This window comes from Muscardinus avellanarius, assembly GCF_963383645.1.
Source record: "Muscardinus avellanarius genome assembly, chromosome: 1".
Taxonomy (NCBI): Eukaryota; Metazoa; Chordata; class Mammalia; order Rodentia; family Gliridae; genus Muscardinus; species Muscardinus avellanarius.
Window position 1 is genome coordinate 237,602,703 of NC_137786.1, and position 21,007 is coordinate 237,623,709.

Below are 21,007 nucleotides of genomic sequence, written 5' to 3' on the forward strand. Positions count from 1 at the left end.
GTGCGCGCGTCCATGCATGTGTCTGCCTGCGTGTCTGGGCTGGCCCGGCTCCCCCAACACCTCGACGCGCCGCTCACCGCGCCGGGCTCGCTCTCCAGCACGAGGGGCTTTTCTCCTCTCAGTGTGCACTGGGTTCATCTAAAAAAATCAACTCCAGCCCAGCCAGGGGTCTCTGCCTCGCAGCGACCACTATCCCCAAAGAACAACAAAGAGGGGCGCGCTCTCCAGGAGCCCGCCGCACTGTCGGCGCTGAAAGGGCTCTGTTCAGGGCCAGGGAGCCCCCACGCCTCTCATCCCAGTACTGGGGAGGCTGAGACAGGAGGACCACAGGTTCAAGGCCAACCTCAGCGAGGTAACAAGAGCCCCGTTTTAAAATTAAAAAATAAAAAGGGCTAGGGGTGTAGCTCAAAGGTAGAATGCCCCTGTGTTCCATCCCTAGCGCCAGAACAACAGAGCGCTCTGTCTGGGGAGAAGAGCACAGTCCCTAATTTAGCCCCAGCTCTCAAGAGGGTGGAGAGAAATCCCACTCCTTCTGTGCAGGAGCTGACAGGCCGGCTCCAGACAGGCTGCGCTGGCCTCGGGGTCAAGAGCATCCCCACCAGCTATTGAAGACGCGCGGGGCCCCTCCCCCAGCCCCGGGACCCCACTCAGTCGCCCACCCAGAGACCCTCAGTGTCACACAGCTTTACAGACGGGAGACAGAAAATCCTGTGGACGGGCTGCTGGGCCTGGCTCTGAGGTCAGCTGGCGGAGCGGGGGTGGGGGTGGGGCTAGGTGCTCGAGCAGAGGCCCCCATGAGGCTGCACCGAGCCCCCCTCCCTCCTCCGCAAAGCCACACAATGACACACTTCAGTGGCCCACAGCCGGGGCCTCTGGTTTTCGTTCTGAGTGACCTGGGGAGGCCACGGACGTGTCTGAGCTCAGTGCCTCGGGGGATGACTCAGGCACCTGCCCGGCCCCCTGCGCAGCCCCCATCCCTGCCACACTACGCAGGCAGCCCAGGCCTGGGGACAGCTGGCAGATCCCACCACACGGCGCCCCTCGGCCACGAGGCCCCGGGCTCATCCCATCCCAAAGCCTGCCCCCGGGAGTCCCACGGCAGAGGGGTGCCCGGGCCCGAGCAGCCGCCCCGCTCTGTTATGTCAGCTGTTACCTCGGGCTTAAAGCAAGGCGCTCCAGCTGGCCAGGGTCAGATGTAAAAACAAGGACCTAACAAAACCCGCCCCGCCACCCCGAACCGAGACCCCCACCAAACGTGCCACTTACTGATGAGGTCCTTTCCAGCCTCAAGCAGAGCATAAAGACGACACCTGTCCCCAGGCCGCCACATACTCTAATCCCACTAAACCCCAAAGGAGAAGCCCCGGGGCCCCGGCAGGCCCCCCACCCCAGGTCTGACTTTTGTCCTGGGCCTATGGGAAGAGGATGGGGGGGGGAGAAGGAAAGGAAAACAGGACCGGCCCCACGGGCGGGTGCACCTCCTAGCCAGAGCGGGCTGCAGGAACCCCTCCTACGCGCTCTGGGTGTCTGACAATGGCCCACCCTGCCCGGAGGGGCCTCCAGCCCTGTACGCTGTCACCTTCCAGCAGGACGGGGCTCCAGCTCCTGCCCCGGAGAGGCCCTCCTTGCCGCCGCGGGGGTGGGGGCCCCAGCAGACAGACGCCCCACACTCAGCCCCAGCGGTGCCTGCGCCCCGACCCCGAGCGGCTCTGTCTCTCATTACCAACCCAGAGCTGAATCATCACAATTTTTTAAAAGAGGGAAGAGAAGGGGGTGAGGTGGGGCAAGCTAGAGAATGTGAGACCACCCAGACACCTGGCGGCCCTGGGAGAGGGCCATGCACCGCACAGGCACCATGCCGTGCACCGGAGCACCCGCGCGCCAGGTGCCGGGAGGGGGGCCTCAGTGGGTTCCAGGCCGCCTTGCCTACCTGGCTCCGCCTGCCCCAGAGGGAGCTGGGCGTCCCAGCCCCCGCCTGCTCCCTGGGGCCAGCGCACGGTCTTTGTGAACTCAGGGGCAGCGGAGAGCCTGGCTGTGTGCGGGCAGGGCCATGGCTCCCAGGCCCAGAGGCAGAGCTACGGCAGAGTGCCCAGCAGAGTAAGATGAAGCCTGGGCCGGCCCGGCTCCTGCGCAGGGCCACGGTGCTCCCCAAGATGAGGCAAAGGACTCCCCCTCCCTACGCCATACCCCACTGCATAACTTGGAAACAGGGAAAGCCCCAGAAATAGGGGGCAGAGGCCCGGATTGTCTAGGCGGCCTAACAGGGCAGGGCCCCGGAGCCTGGCCTCTACGTAGCCATTGGTGCAGGGGTCGGGGTCTTTCTATAAGCCAGGGGCCTTCTCCTTTTCCTTCTGGGTTGTGCTGAAATGTGTGGGCCCAGTGAGCAATGAACAGAAAGTGTTCTGAGGGAGGGGAGGTTGGGGCCGGCGCCTCTGCCCCAGCCTCAAGCCCTTCCAGCTCCAGGCACAGCCACAGTGCCAGGTCCCGCCTGGGAACAAACTACTTGGCCAAGAGGGACACAGAGTCTCCACGCTGCCTGCTCCCCGAAGGTGACGGCCGTAACGCTCCTGGCCCGTGACAGCAGGCGGCCGGTGCCGGCGTCACAGAAATTGTCCTGTCGCAGCGAACACCTCTCCCCAGGTCCCTCTGCACACGGGTGCTGGTGTGCTCGGGGGACGTTCCGGTTGCGCAGAGGATGCCCAGTTCCGTGCTCTCCACACAGCGAAGGCCTCGCATAAAGGAATGTCAGCTGTCCTCAGGAACAGCTGCCTCCACGGCAGGATTGTGGCCAACGCAAACCCGTCACCCTCATCTGGGGACCGGGGACCAGCTGGGGCATAAACAACGTCCACGGTGGTGGAGACCCTGTCTCGCCTCTTCTGCCTTGGCTCCGGGTCCGGTCCGCAGAGAGGCCCCCTTCCCTTCCACAGGGACAACCTTGGGCTCAGTGGACTGAACCCAGAACTCCACCTTCACCCTTCACAGCACAGGGGAGCGACCACAGAGGGCAGCCATGGATGCCCAAAGCTTGGAACAGCCACGGAAGGGGAGGAAACGCTGCCCAGACTCCGCGCGGTGGCCCGCTCCGGCTCGGCCCCTGGCTAGGCAGGAGATGGCCCTTGTGTTAGGGATATATGCTGGCTTGTTAGGGATAAAGGGCATAGCTTCCACTACTCTCAAGCAATGCAGGAAACCCCACGTGATGTGGTTATACAGAGAGGAAGAAAATTGTCAACACAAACGAAAACCACTGGGGCCTGAGCAGAGGGCGTCTAGAAGGCGCACATATTGCCCACAACGACTCGGTGAGTCTGAAATCAGTTCAACTTGCAACACCCACAAAGAAACCCGGATCAAGAAGGCCGCCAACCTCACTGACCACGGCACACGTGGGGGCACACGTGGGGGCAGTGAGGCAGGGCTCTCGCTCCCCCTGCTCGCCCAGGGAAACACCAGGTGAAAAGTACCAGGTACTGCTGTTTAAGTACTCACCCTGCTGCTGGGCACCGTGGTACAGGGGTGTGAGCCCAGTGTGTTAGAGGCTGAGACAGGAGGATCGCAGAGTCAAGCACAGCCTCAGCAACTTAGCGAGGCCCTCAACAACTCAGTGTGACCCTGTTTCAAAATAAAAATAAAAGGGCTGGAGTGTAGCATAGAGGTAGAATGCCCCTGAGTTCAATCCCCAGTCCCCACCCACCCTCCCCCCAAAAGTTATCCTGCTAAACAGTTTAGGTCAGGGTGCTAGCTCTGCTGGCCTGCTGTGTCTGCCCTGCCCAGGCCACGCAAGCCCCACCAGAGACTGCACGTGCGAGGGGACGTGGCTGCATGTTAATAAAACTTTATTGTCCCAAACAGCCAGCAGCCAGGCCGAGGGCCGAGGTGTGCAGACCCAAGTGAAAAAAGCTTCCTCTGACGGCATCAGGGGTTAAGCCGTGTCTCCCCTGATTCAAGGCTAAGGCCCCAAGTCCTTGGGATGTGGCTGTATTTGGAAACGGGGCCTTTGTAGATGCAAAGGTTCCTTGGACACAAACGCACACAGGAAGGACACCAGTGGGGGGGGGGGGGCTGCAGTGAGCCTCTACAAGCCCGGGACCCCAGAGCCCGCCAGCTGAGCCCCAGCAGCGAGGGAGGGGCCTGGAACTCGCTGTCCCATGGCCTCGGGAACCAGCGCTTCCGATTTGGGTCTCGGACACTGGGCCTCTGGACCATGAGAAATAAATGTGGTTTAAACCTCCCGCCTGTGACCCTTGTTACGCAGCCCTAGCTGACGGGGCAGCAGCTTAAAGACAACTCCAGACGCAGTCCCTACAGACCCTCCTGTGGCACATTTGTGCATTTGGTGGTGGAATTATTATTATTATTATTATTATTATTATTATTATTATTATTATTATTATTATGTGGTACTGGGGATGGAACCCAGGGACATTGTATCTCCAAGCTACACCCTCAGCACTATTTTTTATTATTTTGAAATAGGGTCTGAGTTGCAAAGGGCCTCACTAAGTAGCCAAAACCCGGGATCCACCTGTCTCAGCCTCCCAAGTGCTGGGATTACAAGGGTGCGCCACCATGCCCGGCTGTGCATTTGGTTTTAAAACACAGGCTGTGCCGGGCGTGGTGGCGCACGCTTGTAATCCCAGCATTCGGGAGACTGAGACCAGAGGATTGCTGTTCATGGACAGCCTCAGCTACTTAGTGAGGCCCTCCGCAACTTAGTGAGACCCTGTTTCAAAATAAAGAATAAAAAAAATAGGGCAGGGGGTGTAGCTCAGAGGTCGAATGCCCCTGGGTCCATCCCCAGGCCCGTACAAAACCAAAGCAAAACAAAAACCAAAGCACAGGCTGCAATACAGTCTTGTAAGGCCGAATCCAGCTCTGATACGGTTATAGCCCAGCCCATGAGGAAGGTTCCAGAAGGCTCCCAGCCCAGGGGGTGACAGGAAGTTTCTAGAAAACCACTACACCTCAAGATACAGGCCTAGCCAACAGCTCTTCTCTGTACAGCTCCAAATCCCGAGGGCCCCACCTGCCCAGAAGCAGCCGTCCCCAGCCAGGTAGCCTACCCAGGACAGGCCGGCCAGCACTGTCCCCTGGGGGGGGAGTCTGTGGGCTTCAGTGGCTGAGTGAGGAGCCCCTGGGGGGTAACCCCAAGTCTAGCTGGGCGAGCCACAGCCCCTGCCCACTGGTGCCCTGAGCTGGAGCCCCAGGGCCATCTGTCCTTGAGGCCCAGTTCAGGGGCTAGGTGCAGGGGGACTTAGATGCTGGCCCCCCTGTGTGCAGGGCCCTGGTCAGGTCCTGGCTGCAGACCTGAGGCCCCTGTCCTGCTCTCCCTGCCCCGGGTCCTATTTGTACACAAAGCCTGGCTCACAGTAGGTGCTTAATAAATATTTGCTGGCTGAACAAAGGTACAGAAAACAACCAGAGAAATGGAGGGGGAGGGGGCTGGAGGTCCTGAAGCAGAACATTCCAGAAGGCTCAGGCCGGGTGGTGGGAGAGACAGACAAGCTCCGGTTCTAAAGAGAGGAGGGGACACATCTCCCCCAGGGAGCTCTTGACACCGTGGGGCCAAGAGTAGGGCAGCCAGGCGTCCCCAGGACTGAGGGATGGAGCTCAGAAGTGCAGGAGCCTTCTGCAGAGAAACACAGGCCCCCGGGCAGCCAGACCTTGGGGTTTGTTAATGGAAAACCTGAGCTGCCTGCGGTCCCCTGACCTTGGGCAGCAGTGACTCAACCCCCGAGGCATCTCCTTCAGGGAGGATCAGAGCGTGTGCACAGGCGGGCTCCGAGAGCCACAGCTGCGGCAGGTAGTGTACTAAAACCCTTCCAGCAGACACCAGATATGACCCAGGAGCAAGAGCTGCGCTGCGCTGCGGTGCTCAGACCACAGCCCAAATGCCAAGCCGCGCCCAGCACCACACAAGCCCAGAGCCGAAGGGCACAAAGGCAACGCAGCTCACAGCTGACGCGGTACCAAACAGGCACCTTCTCAGATGCCGAATTTAATGCCAAAAAGGTCCTCGTTGGTGTCAAAGGGCTGGAGCCTTTCGCAGGCTTGTGTGGAGTATAAACGAGGGGCTGGGACCTGGGAGGAGCTGAAGACGGAGCCTGACCTTGCTGCTAGGAAAGGGGGCCCGCTGCCTGCCGCGGGGGCCCAGAGAGCCCCGCACTCATTTGCTGTTGGGAAACTGAGGCCAGGCGAGGGGAAAGCAGAAAGGCCAAGCAGAGAGCACGCGGAGGATCGAGCTGCAGGGAGGGTGGGTCCCTGGCAGCGAGGGAGCCCCTGCAGAAAGGGAGGAAGCCGTGAGCAATGACCTCATCCCCCAGGCCTCGGCCGCAGCGCACGGGTTTCTAACCACAGGCATCGAAGGACAATTCCCTGGTATGCCTGCCACCAAGGCACGGACCCGCGTGTTTGTGCCCTGCCTCTGAGCTCTGCTCTCTTTGTGTGGGGTTTGGAAAAAAAAGAGAAAAAAAAAGCTGTGATTTTGGAGACAAAAACCAGTCCCTCACCTGGGCCAGGGCAGTCTCATATTGCAGAGAAAGGGGGGGGGGTGAAGAGAGCCACCCCAAGGGGGAACACAGTCACAAGGCTCGTGCACACGGCAGGCACACATGCTCCCGTGGCAAGGCCCGGCACAGACACAAGCAGAGTGCACACGTGTACGCCACGTCCACAGACCCAAGCACAACACACAGGCTCCTCTGGCTTCAGGAGCCAGGTGGGGGCCGTCCTCCCCGGGAGGCCAGAAACGGGGCCCAAGGCCGAGCCGCCCAAACGCGGCCGTGTTCAAAGTCCCGGGCCAGACCTGGCCCAGATGAGATTCCTCTTAAGATGGCTTTTTCAGGCGCACCAAATATCCCTGGTTCAGCAGAATGTTTAACCCCTCGGAGGCCGCCCTGGGGCTCCCTCAGCCTCTCAAGATAACGGCGTTCTGGCACCATAAAAGCCAGGCGCAGCACAAGAAGGAAAAATACTGGGCTCCAGGAATACAGCCTCGAACGACTTTTTTCCACAATCTACACATGGCGAGTCCCTCGCTCTAGCCCTGGGCCCCTGTGGGGCCCAAGGCTGTGGTTTGGGCACCGCCACACACAGCTGGGCCGGGCCCAGCGGCTAGGCTACAAAATGCGTGTGACCGGAGCGCCTCCTGGTGTCCGTGGTCCAAGGGAAGGACGCCCAGTCCACTGCAGCTCGAACACCCCTGCACCCGTCTGGCAGCCCCCTCACCCTCGAGGGCCCTGGCTCTGGGACCAGCCATCATGGCCCTCCTCCGGAGGCTGCGGGCCGAGCGAGGGTCCTTCCTTCTGGCCGCCAGCACACACTCGGCTCTTTCTTACCCTGCCTCCCACCTGCACGCCATTTAGAAAAGCCTTTGTCCTCCCCACATCCGTCCCCTGGGGCCCACGCACTCTCCCGTCTGCCCCTGCTGCCTCCTGCCCGGTGCCCCCAGTGCTCCCCAACCTGTAGCTGTGACTCTAGAATGAGCGGCTAGACAGGATCAGCTCAAACCCTACACAGAGGGGCAGCCTCCCCAAGGCCAGCGCAGGGACACGGTGTAGACAGAGCCAGGCCGCGCGGGGAAGCCTGGAACCAGGCTGCCTGCATCCTACAGATGGGGAGACTGAGGCCCAGGCCCACACAGCAAGACGGGCCTCTGGGTGGGGCGGCTCTGAGAGCCAGCTCGTAGGGGATACTCAGTCCTGGGAGGCAGCCTGCTGGGCCAGCGTGGCCTGGTGTCCACCCACAGGAGGCGCGAGTCCACACACAAAGCCCAGTCCAATCCAGACCCCGAGACAAGAGCTGTGCCCGGGCAGGCGTGTGGATGCCCACCAGCAGCCGGCCCTGAGAGGCCAGGGAGCAGCCAGGCCACAGAGTGCAGGTGTGTGGGGAGTAGGGGGGGTCTCAACTACAGCACTCTGGGGCTTACCCCAGTGCCACAGGGGCTTCTGGGAAGCGGCCTGGTGGGAAGTGGTTGGGGCCACTCTGCTCGCAAGGGTGGGGTGGGGAGCGCAGTGGGCTGAGGCTCTGCTGGGGCAGGGGAGCTGCTCCGCGGGCCAGAGAGGAACAGAGGGAGGTGGGCACACCACCAGGCCCCCGCCAATGGGAAATGCAGGCGCGGTTCTGAGTGGCCACCAGGTGGCGTGCGGGGCCCAGGAATGGGCAAGCCAGCTCCCAGGTGGTCGTTGGGCAGGGCCACCAGCACCCAGAGAGGGAGAGTCACTAGGGGATGGGGGAGACTGACCACCCCAGACCCCAGCTAGCATCTGAACAATAGAACAGGTGCCACACGGTCACACACAGGCACACTGCACACGAATAGCCATGTCTACACACTATCATGCACGCACAGCCAGACATTCACAGGTGCATGCATACATACTGAGCTAGCGTACACAGGCTCACACACGGGTATACACACTCACATAGTCCAACATGTGTAAACACCCTCACATTCACAATATGTTTAGACACACGTACTCTTTTTTTTTTTTTCTTTGCGATACTGAGGATGGAACTCAGGGGTATTCTCCCTCCAAGTGACATACCCCCAGCCCTATTTTTTATTCTTACTTTGAAACAAGGTCTGAGTTGCAAAGGCCCTTACTAAGTAGTTGAGGTTGCCCTCAAATAACGATCCTCCTGTCTCAGCCTCCCAAATGCGGGATTACACGCGTGTACCACCACGCCTGTCTCACACATACTCTTAAGTGACCACACCCAGCTGCTGCCTACCTTGGAGCCGGCCGACGATAGATAAACCATTGAAACCACAAGCCCAGATAAATTTTCCTCCTCTAATTCTCGTTGGATATTTCGGTCACGGTGGCAGAAAGTTGACTAAATCACACACATATGCACTCAAATACACACTCACATACACATATACTTGTGGACCGTGTGCGTAGTCCCATGCACGAACACATGTACATACAGGGACCTCAGCAAGGGAATGTTCTGAGAGCTGGGCCCTTGGGCTGGGAACCCTGGGCAGCCTCAGTACCAGACCCTGCAGGGCAAAGCACAGGCCCAGCCCCCACCCCCGGCGGAACAAAGATGAGGGCCGCAGGCACCACAGCAGGCACGCCTTCCGAGCAGCAGACGGGGGTCAGCATCCCCCCAGGAGACGCAGACAGTGACTTAGCCAGCGAATGTCCAAGAGCCAGGCCTATGGAGGGTGAGGGACACAGGGATCCTGGGCGGACACGACAGGGAGAGTGCACACACGGCCTGTGCCCCCGGGTCAGCGAGCCCTCCTTGGGCAGGACAAAACAAGAGAGGGTCTCAACTGGGCCAAGGTGGCACCAAAGAAGGCACCTCACGTGCAAACGAAGAGGACATGGGTTGGCAGGATGGGGAGATCCAGACCAGGACCACGGGGCTTCATCCCGGGAAGCTGAGGCAGGAGGGACACCTGGACACACGAGGCCAGACTCAGCCTCGTTAGCAAAATCACGCGGACGTGGGACTGGAGGACAGGTTCCAACCACAGAGACGCATGTTCTGCGCCCGGCGGCAGGGATGTCCCTTCCACAAGAGCAGGTGGCCCCAGCAGGCCCCGCACACTGAATCCAGTGCGCGGAGCAGGGAAGGTGGCCGCCACGCGGGCAGACGGGCTGTCCTCTTGCAGAAACACGGCAGAACCCAGGGAAAAGCTACGTGTGTGAGTGGCAGAGTGTGGTGAACCCACAGGCTGTAAAACACAAAACAAATTTGTGCAGCCAAAGCTTCCTAGCGGGCCCTGGAGGAGCCCCCGCTGGTGGCGGCCACTCGCGGGGACAACTTGCGATCACCAGCTCACTCGGAATAAATCTCAGAACCGTCTAAAACCTGGAAACAAGCCGGGTGTGGTGGCGCACGCTTGTAATCCCTGTGCTCGGGAGGCGGAGACAGGAGGATCGCGCAGGTTCGAAGCCAGCCGCGCTGGCTTAAGAGACCCTGTTTCCAAAAATAAAATAGGTTTGGGAGTGTAGTTCAGAGGTAGAAGGGCTTCCAGGAACCCCAGTACCACCAAAATAATAATAATAATAATAATAATAATAATAATAATAATAATAATAATAATAATAACAACCTGGAAACAAAACCACAGACCTCCCGAGGGACGCCCTACAGTTTGGGCCCTAGAGACGAGTCAGTCTCCCCAGCCCAATTCAAGTGTCACCAGAAGCACTCAAGGAAAGAGAAAGCTGCCCGCCTTAAAGCAACATGGCACCACCTCAGGTCACCATGGTGACTCAGGAGCCCGGCCGGCCAGCAGGCCCCTCTGTCCCAGAGACACCGTATGGATAAGCACCGGAGCCGCCTCGCTGCTGGCCAATCAGGAGAGGGAAGCCAGGTGGTGACCCTTGGCTCCTCCGCAGACACCAGGACGGTCCACCGTGAGCCAGGGAAACACGGGAGCAAAGCCGCACAGAGACGCCGGGCCCTGCCAGCCATGGCTGTCGGGCCACTTTCCTGTGGACGCTTCATCCTGGACACCCACCCTCTCGGCAGCCTTAAAACCACGTGGACTCTGAATTTCCTGCTGGACTCTGCTCTGCTAGTGCCTGGCCCAGCAGTGAGTGGTGAGCCCGGGGTGAATCTACACTCAGGGATGCTGGCTCCAGGGTCTGGGCTCCCCGCCAGAGCGCAGACCACCCTGAGTGGTGGGGTTGATCCCAGGCTCTGCCACGGGCCCGCTGCTGGCCAGGGAGGAAAGGAGCCCCTGGCTGCCAGGACGGCCCCAGTAAGACACGATGCTGGGCTGATGGAAGGGGCTCCCTGGGCGACTGGGGGAACGGGCAAGAACGCAGCAAGGGTCACCTCACCCTGGAGCGTTACCCCAACGGCCAGGACCCCCGTCTTCCTGTCCTCTGTGGTCCAGCCAGAAGCCTCCCACACCAGGAAGCCCTCCAGGAGCACCGCGGCCAGGCCCGCCACTCCTGCACTTCCCTGGACATCGCCCACACAGCCCAGGCGTCCCGGCAGGTGCCAGGCCAAGGTCTGGAGCGCTGGGCCTGGGTGGGGTGGGGGACCAGCGTGCAGCCCCGCCGCATCCCGGGGCCACCCCCAGGAGAGCTCCAGCCCTACATACCATCCAGAAGAGGGTCCCCGTGGCCAGGGCGGCGTATTGCTCGATGGTGGACAGCACGCTGAAGACCAGGCAGACCAGCACGATGAGGAAGCTGAAAGACAGAGGGGGCAGAGGTCAGGGGTCACGCCCTGCCGGCCCCGCCCCGTCCCGGGGAAGAGCCTGCCATGCGCCGGAGCCGCTTCAGGAGCGTCCGCGGCTGGTGGCTGGACCCAAGAACGCGGGGTTGCCGGGATACAGAAGGACAGACACCCAGTTCCTGTCAACGTAGATGGACAAAATCCCTGTGCTAGGCCGCCAGGCCCTGAGCCCCGTGTCCAGAGGTTACATCCCCGACAGGCAGGTCCACGGGGACGGAAATCAGACTGGGGTCACTGGCGTGGGGAGGGGGCTGCAGAGGACACGGGGCTCTCCCCACTCTAGGTTTGGACGACAGCAATGGCCATCAGCTCTGAGGATACCCCAGGCACCGCCGGGGCGCACCCCTCCTGTGAGAGGACCCTGATGTGATTACCCCTTCATAAAGCTATGGTGCAAATTGCTTCCAGACTATATTCACACACACACACACACACACACACACACACACACACACACACACACACGGTGAGAGGGCAGGGCGGGGTCACCCGGTGGCCACAGTGCAGACGCGGGCACCCGAGGCGGGGCCCTTGAAGGTCATCAAAGGAAGGCGAAGGGTAGGCCAGCCCACGGCCAGCGCTCCCCGTGGCACAGAGAACAGACGCCACCTGCTCTGCTCCTGAGGGAGCCAAGCAGATACGTAGCCATCACCTCCGGGCCCATGGTCCCCTCAGCTGAGCTCAGAGCCCCAGTGTCAGGGGCCAAGTGGCCCGAGCCTCCTCCTGCCTGGGGCACAGGGCAGCCACTTTGGAAGACATGCCAGGGATTTCAGAGACAGGGCAGCCATCCTGTGAACCCAAGGGCTCTGGAGGTACAGACAGAAGCCACATGTGTGGCCCTGCGGCCCCAGCGCAGACCCTCTGCCCAGTGCCCAGGCCCCTCTGCTCCCAAGACCTGCTGGCCCTGGCCTGCATGCCCATCTCACAGTGGCCAGGCCGCCCCAGTGTCCCCCGCACGCTAGGTTCTGCTGGAGTCTTCTTTCTGTTCAACACACCCATCCCGGCCGCCCTCAGAGCATAAACGCTGCTCACCACATCCCACAGAGCTTCCTGGGGTCCCCCACAGGCTCCTGCAGTGGAGACGCCCTGTCTGGCCTCTGCGGCCCACCTACTCCTCAAGGACTGACTAGTCATGTCCGCTCGACCCCCTACCCAGTCTCCACGGCTCTCCCCAGCCATGCTCCACCTCGGCGCCCACCAGACCCCTTCCTCACAGGCCAGTCCCAGCCACAGGGCCCCTCCTGACCACAGAGCCTACCCCACCCAGGCAGGAGGGCCCTCCACATCCCCCAGAGGTCACCATGCCCAGGCCAGCCCGGCTCCCCTGGCCGTCCATCTCGAGTCCATCTTAGTACCAGCTGCCGTCCTGCGTGGAAGCCCCAGCTCAGGCTCCTCGGGACGGCCCCATTTCAGACCTCTGACCACCCCCCCCATGTCACCCCTCTCAGACCCCTAACCGTCAGCTATGGGCCTGGTGTCCACCCCGCTCCTGGAACGGGGGGCTCCGCTCCCTCATGAGCACCCAGCCCCGTCGTGCCCCTCACACGGTCATCTCCCCTCTTCTCCAGGCTGTCACCCTGTTTCTGGGCTGTGACAGCCCCAGCTCAACAGTGACCCATGGCCACCACTCATGGCAGATGCTCGGCCCCCGCAGGGCTCCCAGAAGGTCCCCATGGGTCCTCACAGCCTCCCTGCGATGGCGCTATGTCGACCCTCATCATTGCGTCAGCTCTGAGGACCCTATCTGCCTGGCACGATGGAACAACAGGTCCTCCCAGGCCCGGTCCCCCCCTGTCTGTCCCTAGACCATAATCTGCACAGTGCTGGCCCAGAGTGGACACAGGATGAAGCACTTGTGAAATGCCCATGGGGGTGACTACAGCCCCCACCCCATGGGACCTGAGGCGTGGCCCCACCTCAGCAAGCTTTCCCCGGGCAAACACAGGCTGGAGCGGGTGTCCATCTGCGGCAGACGCTGTGCCCGGTGCCGGGAACTGTCCTGCACGGGGCTCGCTGCTCACCACACAAGCCACAGGCCCAGGGCTACACGCCCCAGCTTGTACCTGGACCCATCGAGGCCAGTCGGGACCTCTGTCCCTCACGGGACCGTGCCTCCAGGGCTCCTCGTGTCCGGCGCCTGTATCTCAGCCTCTGTGTGTCTGTTTTGATTTGCAGCAGACAGGGAAGCAGGACTAGGCACAGCCCAGCTCAGCCAGGAGGAGGCAGAGCAGGTGCCCCTGGGTGGCAGGAAGTGCCCACCCAGCCCCTGCCCAGTGCCACCATACATGCACAACACCCACCATGCGGTCCAGGCCACCCCTTTGCCTCAGTTTACCCACGCACACTGCCTCAGCTATGGAGTAGGAAGCACATGGTGGCAGGAGCTTGTGGCCGGGATAAGGTTTCAGAAGCCTTAGACGCAGGTGCACACAAAGGGACTCTTCAGACTGGACCTCTGCCTGTGTCCTCGGGGGGCACAGGGACTTGGGGGTGGGGGAAACTGCACTTGGGGGCTCCTGTCTGAGCCCTGCCATGGAGGGAGGGTGTAGCCACTGCTGCCCCCACCTCCCAGAGGTGGGCATTGGTGCCGTGGACCAGACAGAGCTGAGGGCAAGACCCTCCACCCCCATACACACTGAAACTCTGCCAGGGTGGGAAACAGGGCTCCGGGAGCCCGCCTAGCCTTGGGGCTGGCCACAGAGCCCCGAGGTCCGGGGACACGCGGCCAGCTTCTCCCCACGTGCTGCCGGGCTGCCTCCTAACCCCCTGTGCTCTGAAGGCCAAACGGCTCTTCAAATATTTGAATACACTGCACTGGCTTGAGAAAGAATTATATAGCACAGTTTATTTCTTATCTGCTCCAGATAAAATAAGTTTTATCTTATTTACAGCTCTATCTGTACCTGCTCTGCGCAGAGCTGGGAGCCTCAGAGCTGCCGAGCCGGGGGCCCTGCCCTTGGGGAGCTCACGGCCCCGAGGCCTTCGCCATGCCCTCTGCCTCTGCCAGGCGGCCTGCACCCTGCGCCTCCAGCTCCACGTCCTGAGACTCCAAGGTCAAGCTGTCACAGGACGCCAAGGGGCAGGGAAACTGAGGCCCAGGACAAGGAAGGCAGTGCCTCTGGTTTGGACGGGGAGCGGGAGGCAGGCTGGAGAGGGACGGTGCCCAGCCAGGAGGCCACCTGCACCCAGCACTGCCCGGCCCAGTGCCACAGGGCACACACAGGGAGCGGCGCCTCCCGAGGGACAGTACCCTCCTTGTTCCCCTCGTGGAAAGTTGACCTCAGCAGTTCTGACCGCAGCGCCAGCCCCGAGGGACGTCCAGCATGTTATCAGACATCATCTCAATATCTCTACAGCCAGGTGCCCCGGGAGCGGAAGAATGCCGGTGCCCTGCCAGGGCCACAGAGGGAGGCCTCAGCGGGAGGCATGCGGGGTGGGAAGAACAGCTCCGGGGGCCATGGACAGGCCGGGTGGAAAGCAACTGGGGGCCGTGACTCAGAGGTCCTCCCCTGTGCCCACACTGGGTCCCACCTGGCACTTCTAAGTGGGCTGAGCCAACCCAGGTGACCACCTGAGCAAATCCAGCATGGACAGTTCCCTCCAGGAGGGCAGAGGCTGGCCACACAGGCTGCCCAGCCACAGGAGCACCTTGTAACCTCGCAGAAGAGTATCACATGCAAAGGCCCTGTGGCTGCTCCAGGGGGCCCTCGGGGCCCGGTGTGAGATGGCCGGGCCACTCAGTTAACCATCACTGTGAAATGCAAGTTCAGAGCCACAGAGAGTAGGATGGGGGCCGAGGCTGGGGAGGGGTTTGGGAGGGGGGTCAGTGTTTAATGGGGTCTGAGTTCCAGTTTGGGAAGACAAGAAAGATCTGGAGGTGGACGGTGGGACAGCCTCGCAGCACGTGGATATGCTTAGACATGGTTAAGGTGGGCAGGTGCAGTGGCGCCCACCTGCGATCCCAGCGCTCTGGAGGCTCAGATGGAGGACCACAGCCTCGAGGCTCGCAGGTAGGGACTTAGTGAGCCCCTGTGTCAAAATAGAGATAAAATAGGGCTAGGCTCAGTGGTAGAACACTCCTGGGCTCAAACCCCAGCAACACAAAGCAAAAAAAAAAAGTGTTAAGATGGGAAATCTTATGTGTATTTTATAGCAACGAAAAGAATGTGTTTTTAAAAGAAAGCTGAATAGACGGGACTGCCGAGACCAAAGCGAGGCATGTGCCCCTGCGGGCCCTCAGCGGGCTGGGAGGAGACGACGGGCGCACAGATGGGCTTGCATGAATAGCTCCAGCAGGTCCAGTGTTGAGGTTTAAACCACAGAGTTTCTTTTTCTCAAAAAAAAAAGTCACTCTGGAGCCGGGCGTGGTGGCGCACACTTGTAATCCCAGCACCTGGGAGGCTGAGACGGGAGGATCGTGGTTTGAGGACAGCTCTAACTACTACTAAGTGAGCCCGTTGCAACTCAGTGAGACCTTGTTTCAAAATAAAGAATAAAAAACTAGGGCTGGGGGTGTAGCTGGGAGGTAGAATGCCCCTGGGTTCTGGAAAAAAAAAAAAAAGTCACTCTGGAAGATTCTAAATACCCCTATCAATGGCCCCCGGGAGGCGAGGCAGGCCGGAGGAGGGGCAGGCGTCCCAGCTGGCTTTCTGGTGACCTCAGCTGGTGCCGACTCCCGGAGGGGACGGTGGCCTCAGGGCCTGCCGAGGCTGTCCTCTGGGAGAAATCAGAATGTCAGAAACAGCACAAGGTGAGTCCAGGCTGGGGGTGGGGACGCCCAGGCCAGCCCAGCTCGCTGGCTCTGCTCAGCATGCATCTTGGGATGGGCCATCTCCCCCAGGGACAACACCCCATCATCCATGCCGAGGGCCCTGAGCTGTGCCAGAGGCTGGGCACGCGTCCCCCAGGCTAAGCTCTGTGGACGGCACCACTCACCTCCCCAGTGGGCGGATACAGCCCAGATGGGGAGGCATGATGAGGGGCCCACACGGGGTGGGGCATGCCTGGGCCGTGTGGACAGTGAGCCCAGGCCGCAACCCTCCGTCCACCCGCTGTTCTGGGCAGGGTCCCCGCCCGGCCGTCTCTGGGGCTGCAGACACTCCTTTCTGGGCTGGTGTCTGTAGCACACACCCCCACCCCCTCCGCCAGCACAGCCCGGCTGTCTGCTCTTCTGTCTAACCCTGCAGTGTCCTTCGGGAGGACACTCGTCACTGGCTCTGGGTCCACCGGGACAGCCCGGGACGACGGCCTCCTCGCGACTCCTCAGCTGCAAAGGCCTTTCTACATGAGAGCGTTAGCAGGTTCTGGAGACCTGGGATCCCTGGGGTGTCTTCCGGCTAATGACAGTATGTAGTGGGTATTTTATACATTACTTATGATGGTAGTGGCAAATCTGGAACTTTTGAAAGTCAAGATTAGGTATTAGGCAAAAACATATAGTGCCATCACGACGTTGAAAACGTCCTTCAAAATACACCAGAAGCTTCTGTTTCACCTGCGCATGTGGAGTCCTTCGCCTGAGTCACGGCTGCAAAAGCTCATTTGAACTAAGGCTGCGCCCATCGCTCTGGGACCCGCCCGCACGGGCCCTGCCCAGCCGGTCACTCAGCTAGGGTCTCACAGGCCAGAGAAAGCGCTAGGGGTGGCAACTGGGCCTGGGGGGTCCTGGGCTGGCCCAGTTGGGCCCACACGCAGCCTGGCTCCAGGTGCCACGGGGAACCACCTCACAGCCCCACAGCCACTGGCCCGGCCCTGTGGTCACCATGTAACACCCACAGTGCGACCGGGGAGGGTTGGCCCCCACAGCGTGCGCCCCACCCATGGGCCTGGGATGCCCCCCACCCCACAACACCACTCCAAACCTTTTCACTGGGACTCTCTGGGGAGCTTCCTAGAACTTTATTATTATTATTATTATTATTATTATTATTATTATTATTACTATTACTATCATTATTTTGTGGTACTAGGGGTAGAATCCAAGGGCATTCTACATTCAAGCTACACTCCCAGCCCTATTTTTTATTCTTTATTTTGAAACAGGGTCTTGCTGAATTGCAAAGGGCCTCACTAAGTAGCTGAGGCTGTCCCGAACCACAATCCTTCCGTCTCAGACTCCTGAATGCCGGGATTCCAAGCGTGCGCCCCGCGCCCAGCTCCTCGTTCATCCCTTTAAAAGTTTTCTGCTGCAGTGGGAGGACAGCACCACAGGCCGCCCCTCTGCAGGGAGGTGAGTTTTCCGCCCCAAATGTCTCCCTCGCAGTGTAACTGTGCAGGGACACACACAGGCTTCAGCCCCCGGGGGCACCAGGAGATTAGACGGCCACAGTTAGGAAGAGACGGTCCTCACCGCAGGGGCTCAGCCTAGGAACCCCCAAGACATGGGCTCCCTGCCTGGCTCTGGGCCCCAGGGAGCTCCGGGGCCGCAGGCCTGTATCTCTCCCTATCCTACAACCCCAGAATTCCTGGGCCATCCTGGGAAAAGACAAATCCCAGCAGGCTCCTCCCAGGTCCGGAAGCCTCCAAAGGTAGAGAGAAGCAGCCTCCTCCCTGGGGTCCAGGGAAGGGTCCCGGGCCTGCTGGCGGCATCCTGCCCGAGAGCCCAGCAGCAGGCCGGGGACATAGCGTGTGGGGCGTTTGCTGACTGACTGATCGACCGAAAGTTGAGGTGGACGCCAAGCTCAGAGCAGAGGCTTAGCGCCCTCCTCCACCGCCTCCTGGCCCACCTGGCAGCGAGATCCTTCCGTGGGTTTCTGCCCTCCCCGCACGACCTCACCTCCTCGGATCAACCTGAACCCTATGGCCTTTGGATTGGGCCAGGACACAGGCCTCCAGGCCAGCTCTCCGCACACCCATGTATACGTTAGCTTATGTCTCCCGGAGCCTCCTGCGTCACCACCCCCTGCTGCCGAGTGTGGGTGGTCGCCGGGCAGCTCCAAAGCCCCGGAGCAGCCGCTGCATGGAGAGGCAGCCCTCGGGGGCCCTGGACAGGTGGCTGCCATGGGGGGCACTGCCGCGGCTGCTCTCAGCCCCATGCTGAGAGAGAGACTGCCTCTGCTTTTACCTGCCCCAGAATCCAGCGGGGCTCAGAGACAGCGGCCCTCCAGGTCACTGGGTAGGCAAGGCCACAGTCGGGTTCTGAGGGACTCTATACCCAGCCACTCCCAGGGCAGGCCAGCACAGACAGAAACCCCCGCTTCCTGTCTGGGAGCCCCTCCCCGGGATCCTGGTCGATCCCCATCCACAAAGGTCCCGAGGTCCTGCACCAGAGGTGACCGGTGACAGCCAAGGAGCAGCGATCCCTAGCCCAGCTCTGCAGACGGGCCCGCCCCCCTCAAGTGGCCCTGCCAGGCCCGTCCCAAGCCAGGGTCCCACCTGGGGCCACATGGCCGCGCTCACCTCCTACCCTAACACCCGGCGCCCTCAGCTTATTTCGGCAGAGTCCCCCTGTGCAGCGAGGCCGTGGTGGATCAGGGTCGCAGGCTCTTCTCCCAGGGCCGTTGTGCCTGGGAGGGATCAGGCCCGCAGGCTCCCAGCGGCCCCCACGATAAGACGCCCTCGGAGGGTATATTTAGAAGGTGCCGGGAGAAGAAATGGAGCGACCACAGGGACTCAGGCCTCATCTGCAAGGACACACATGGTCGCCTAGGGAGAGTGTCCAGGACGGGGAGGGGGCCCGGCAGCCTCCCAGCCAGCCAGATGTACCTGTGCACACACACCGTGCCCAGGTGTCACCACGGCCGGGACAGCCTGTCCTCAGCAGCCCCGCCTGGCTCAGGGCCCCCCGGGATAAAAGGGCCCCCTGAGAACAAGGAGCTCCCCAAAGGGCTGAGCTCCTGAGAAAGTCCCCCCTAACGTCTAGCCCAAGTCTTTCTTGCTATAGTTGGGCTCTGGCAAGAGGAAACCTCCCATCGCACCCCAGGGGACATGAGGGATCCTGTACACTGCGGTACCGTGGGGATGTCGAGCCTCAGTTTCCCCGCGGGGAGTGGGAACGTGTCTAAGGTCGTAGCAGCTGCTGGTACTCAGTAAAAGGGCGATGGAGGGGGTTCCTCGGATTGGCCAGCCCCGTTCTTGGCACCAGCCCCAGCCTCACTGCTGAATCCAGAGACAGGCAAGCCTGGGCTTGGGAGCCGCAGAGATCCAGCACGACGCAACTTCACTCCGTGACCGCCACGTTGTGCGGGGTGGGCAGCCAGTGTCCCCTCCCGCCAAGCCCTGTGGACACCAGCGAGACAATTCCAACCATCCGGGAACCAAGGGCAGATCAAGGTCAGGGGCAGACCAGGCGGCCGGGAGTGACCCCCAGGAGTGGGCGGCACCGCAGATGTCAGTCCTGGGTTGGCAGAGGCCGGCGTGGGGTGACCCCAGGTGAGCCCTACCTGGACACCATGGCTGGACGGGTGGCCAAGCTTCTGGCTGGCAGGCCTACCCCCACTGAGCCGCCTTCCCACCCTCTGTCCTGGGGAAGAGCAATCCAATTGAGGAGGGCTTCCCGGGGGTGGGAGCCTAGTCCAGGCAGAGACGGGGCCGGTCCCACAGAGATTCTGCATTGACAGACGGCCGGGGAAGCAACGGCCACTAATGCTGGCTGCGGGGAAGGTCCCCGGCGTCTGTCCACACAGGTCTTTGCAGAGGGCCAGCGCCTGCCTGGCCCTGGGGAAGAGGCCCAAGGCCCCACGGCGAGGCCTCCTCTGTCCTATCCACCACCCGCCCGCATGTGGGTTCATCTATGCTTGAAATCACTGCACCTTCAGGAGGCCCTCACCTCCTGTGGGGCTCTGTGACCTTTGGGGATGCCATCTCCACATGCTGAGCCCAGCAGGCGGCCAGGAAGAGCGCACAGGGACACAGGAGTGGCAGCCAGGAGCCGCTCCAAGGGGGACAGCAGCCCGGACCACCGGGCCGCCCCCTGCGGCTCCCCAGAGCCATCACACAAGGCCTGCGGAGGGGCGGCCACCAGGAGCGGCTGGCCCTACAAGCAGCCACAGGACAAGGTGCCTCCTGACACGGCCTCTTGGGCTCCTCAACCCCAGAGAGTCCAGGGCTGGAGAGGCCTGTGCCAGGCCCTGGACAGGGAGCCACGCTCCAGGACACTCCCTCCATGAGCACACGCCCCAGGCTTGCTCCACAGCCCTCGCCACGCTGTGGGGAGGGGCCTTTTCAGTGTGATGGTGTTTAAGTTGGTCGACTGTGCCCTGCTGGTGGGGCTCACCTGGCCCATGGTCCTGTGAGCCAGCCTTCAAAACGAACCACGATCTCCGCACAGGCGCGGATGCCACTGGCTCTGTTTTCCCTGAGAATCTTAATATAATAAGCAGACAGTAAGACGCTCCTTGCTCAAGTGGAGAAACTGAGGCCCAGAATCCTGCCAAAGCCAGCTCGCTCTGGTCCTGTTCGATTCGAAAACCCTAGGATTTCCCCCCAAAGCACAGGAAGCCATCAGGTGTGGGTGGGCCGGGGCCTGCCCAGGCGAGCTGGGGCCACGCTCATCTGCTCACACCGGCCCCAGCATTGTTTGGGGGCACTTGGCAGTCTTTCCTTCCTCTGGAAGAAGAAACAACTCCAGAGAGAAGGCTGGCTCCCAGCACACGCAAAATTGCTTCTCAGGGAGCAGCATCAGCCCCTCGCGGCAGGTACCAGGACAGTGTCCTTGAGGGCTGATGGCTCCCGTGCAGGGGCTTGGGCCCGTCAGGCCTGGTTGGCTCCAGGGCTGTCAGTAGCGCTCCAGAGAGGGGCAGGGACGGACTTGGGGTCTGAGCAGAAAGGTGGTGTTCCCTTGACACCCCTGACA

General features: G+C 61.3%; 1 protein-coding gene across 1 annotated transcript in view; it reads right to left on the reverse strand.

Moving 5' to 3' along the window:
- KCNQ1 (potassium voltage-gated channel subfamily Q member 1) overlaps window positions 1–21,007 on the reverse strand; it is a gene marked incomplete at both ends in the record, with an annotated part of 335,487 nt that overhangs the window by 266,780 nt on the left and 47,700 nt on the right. Inside the window, one exon of the mRNA XM_080693799.1 lies at window positions 11,078–11,168. Coding sequence (XP_080549925.1) covers window positions 11,078–11,168 — 91 coding nt within the window. The remainder of the gene's footprint in view (window positions 1–11,077; window positions 11,169–21,007) is intronic.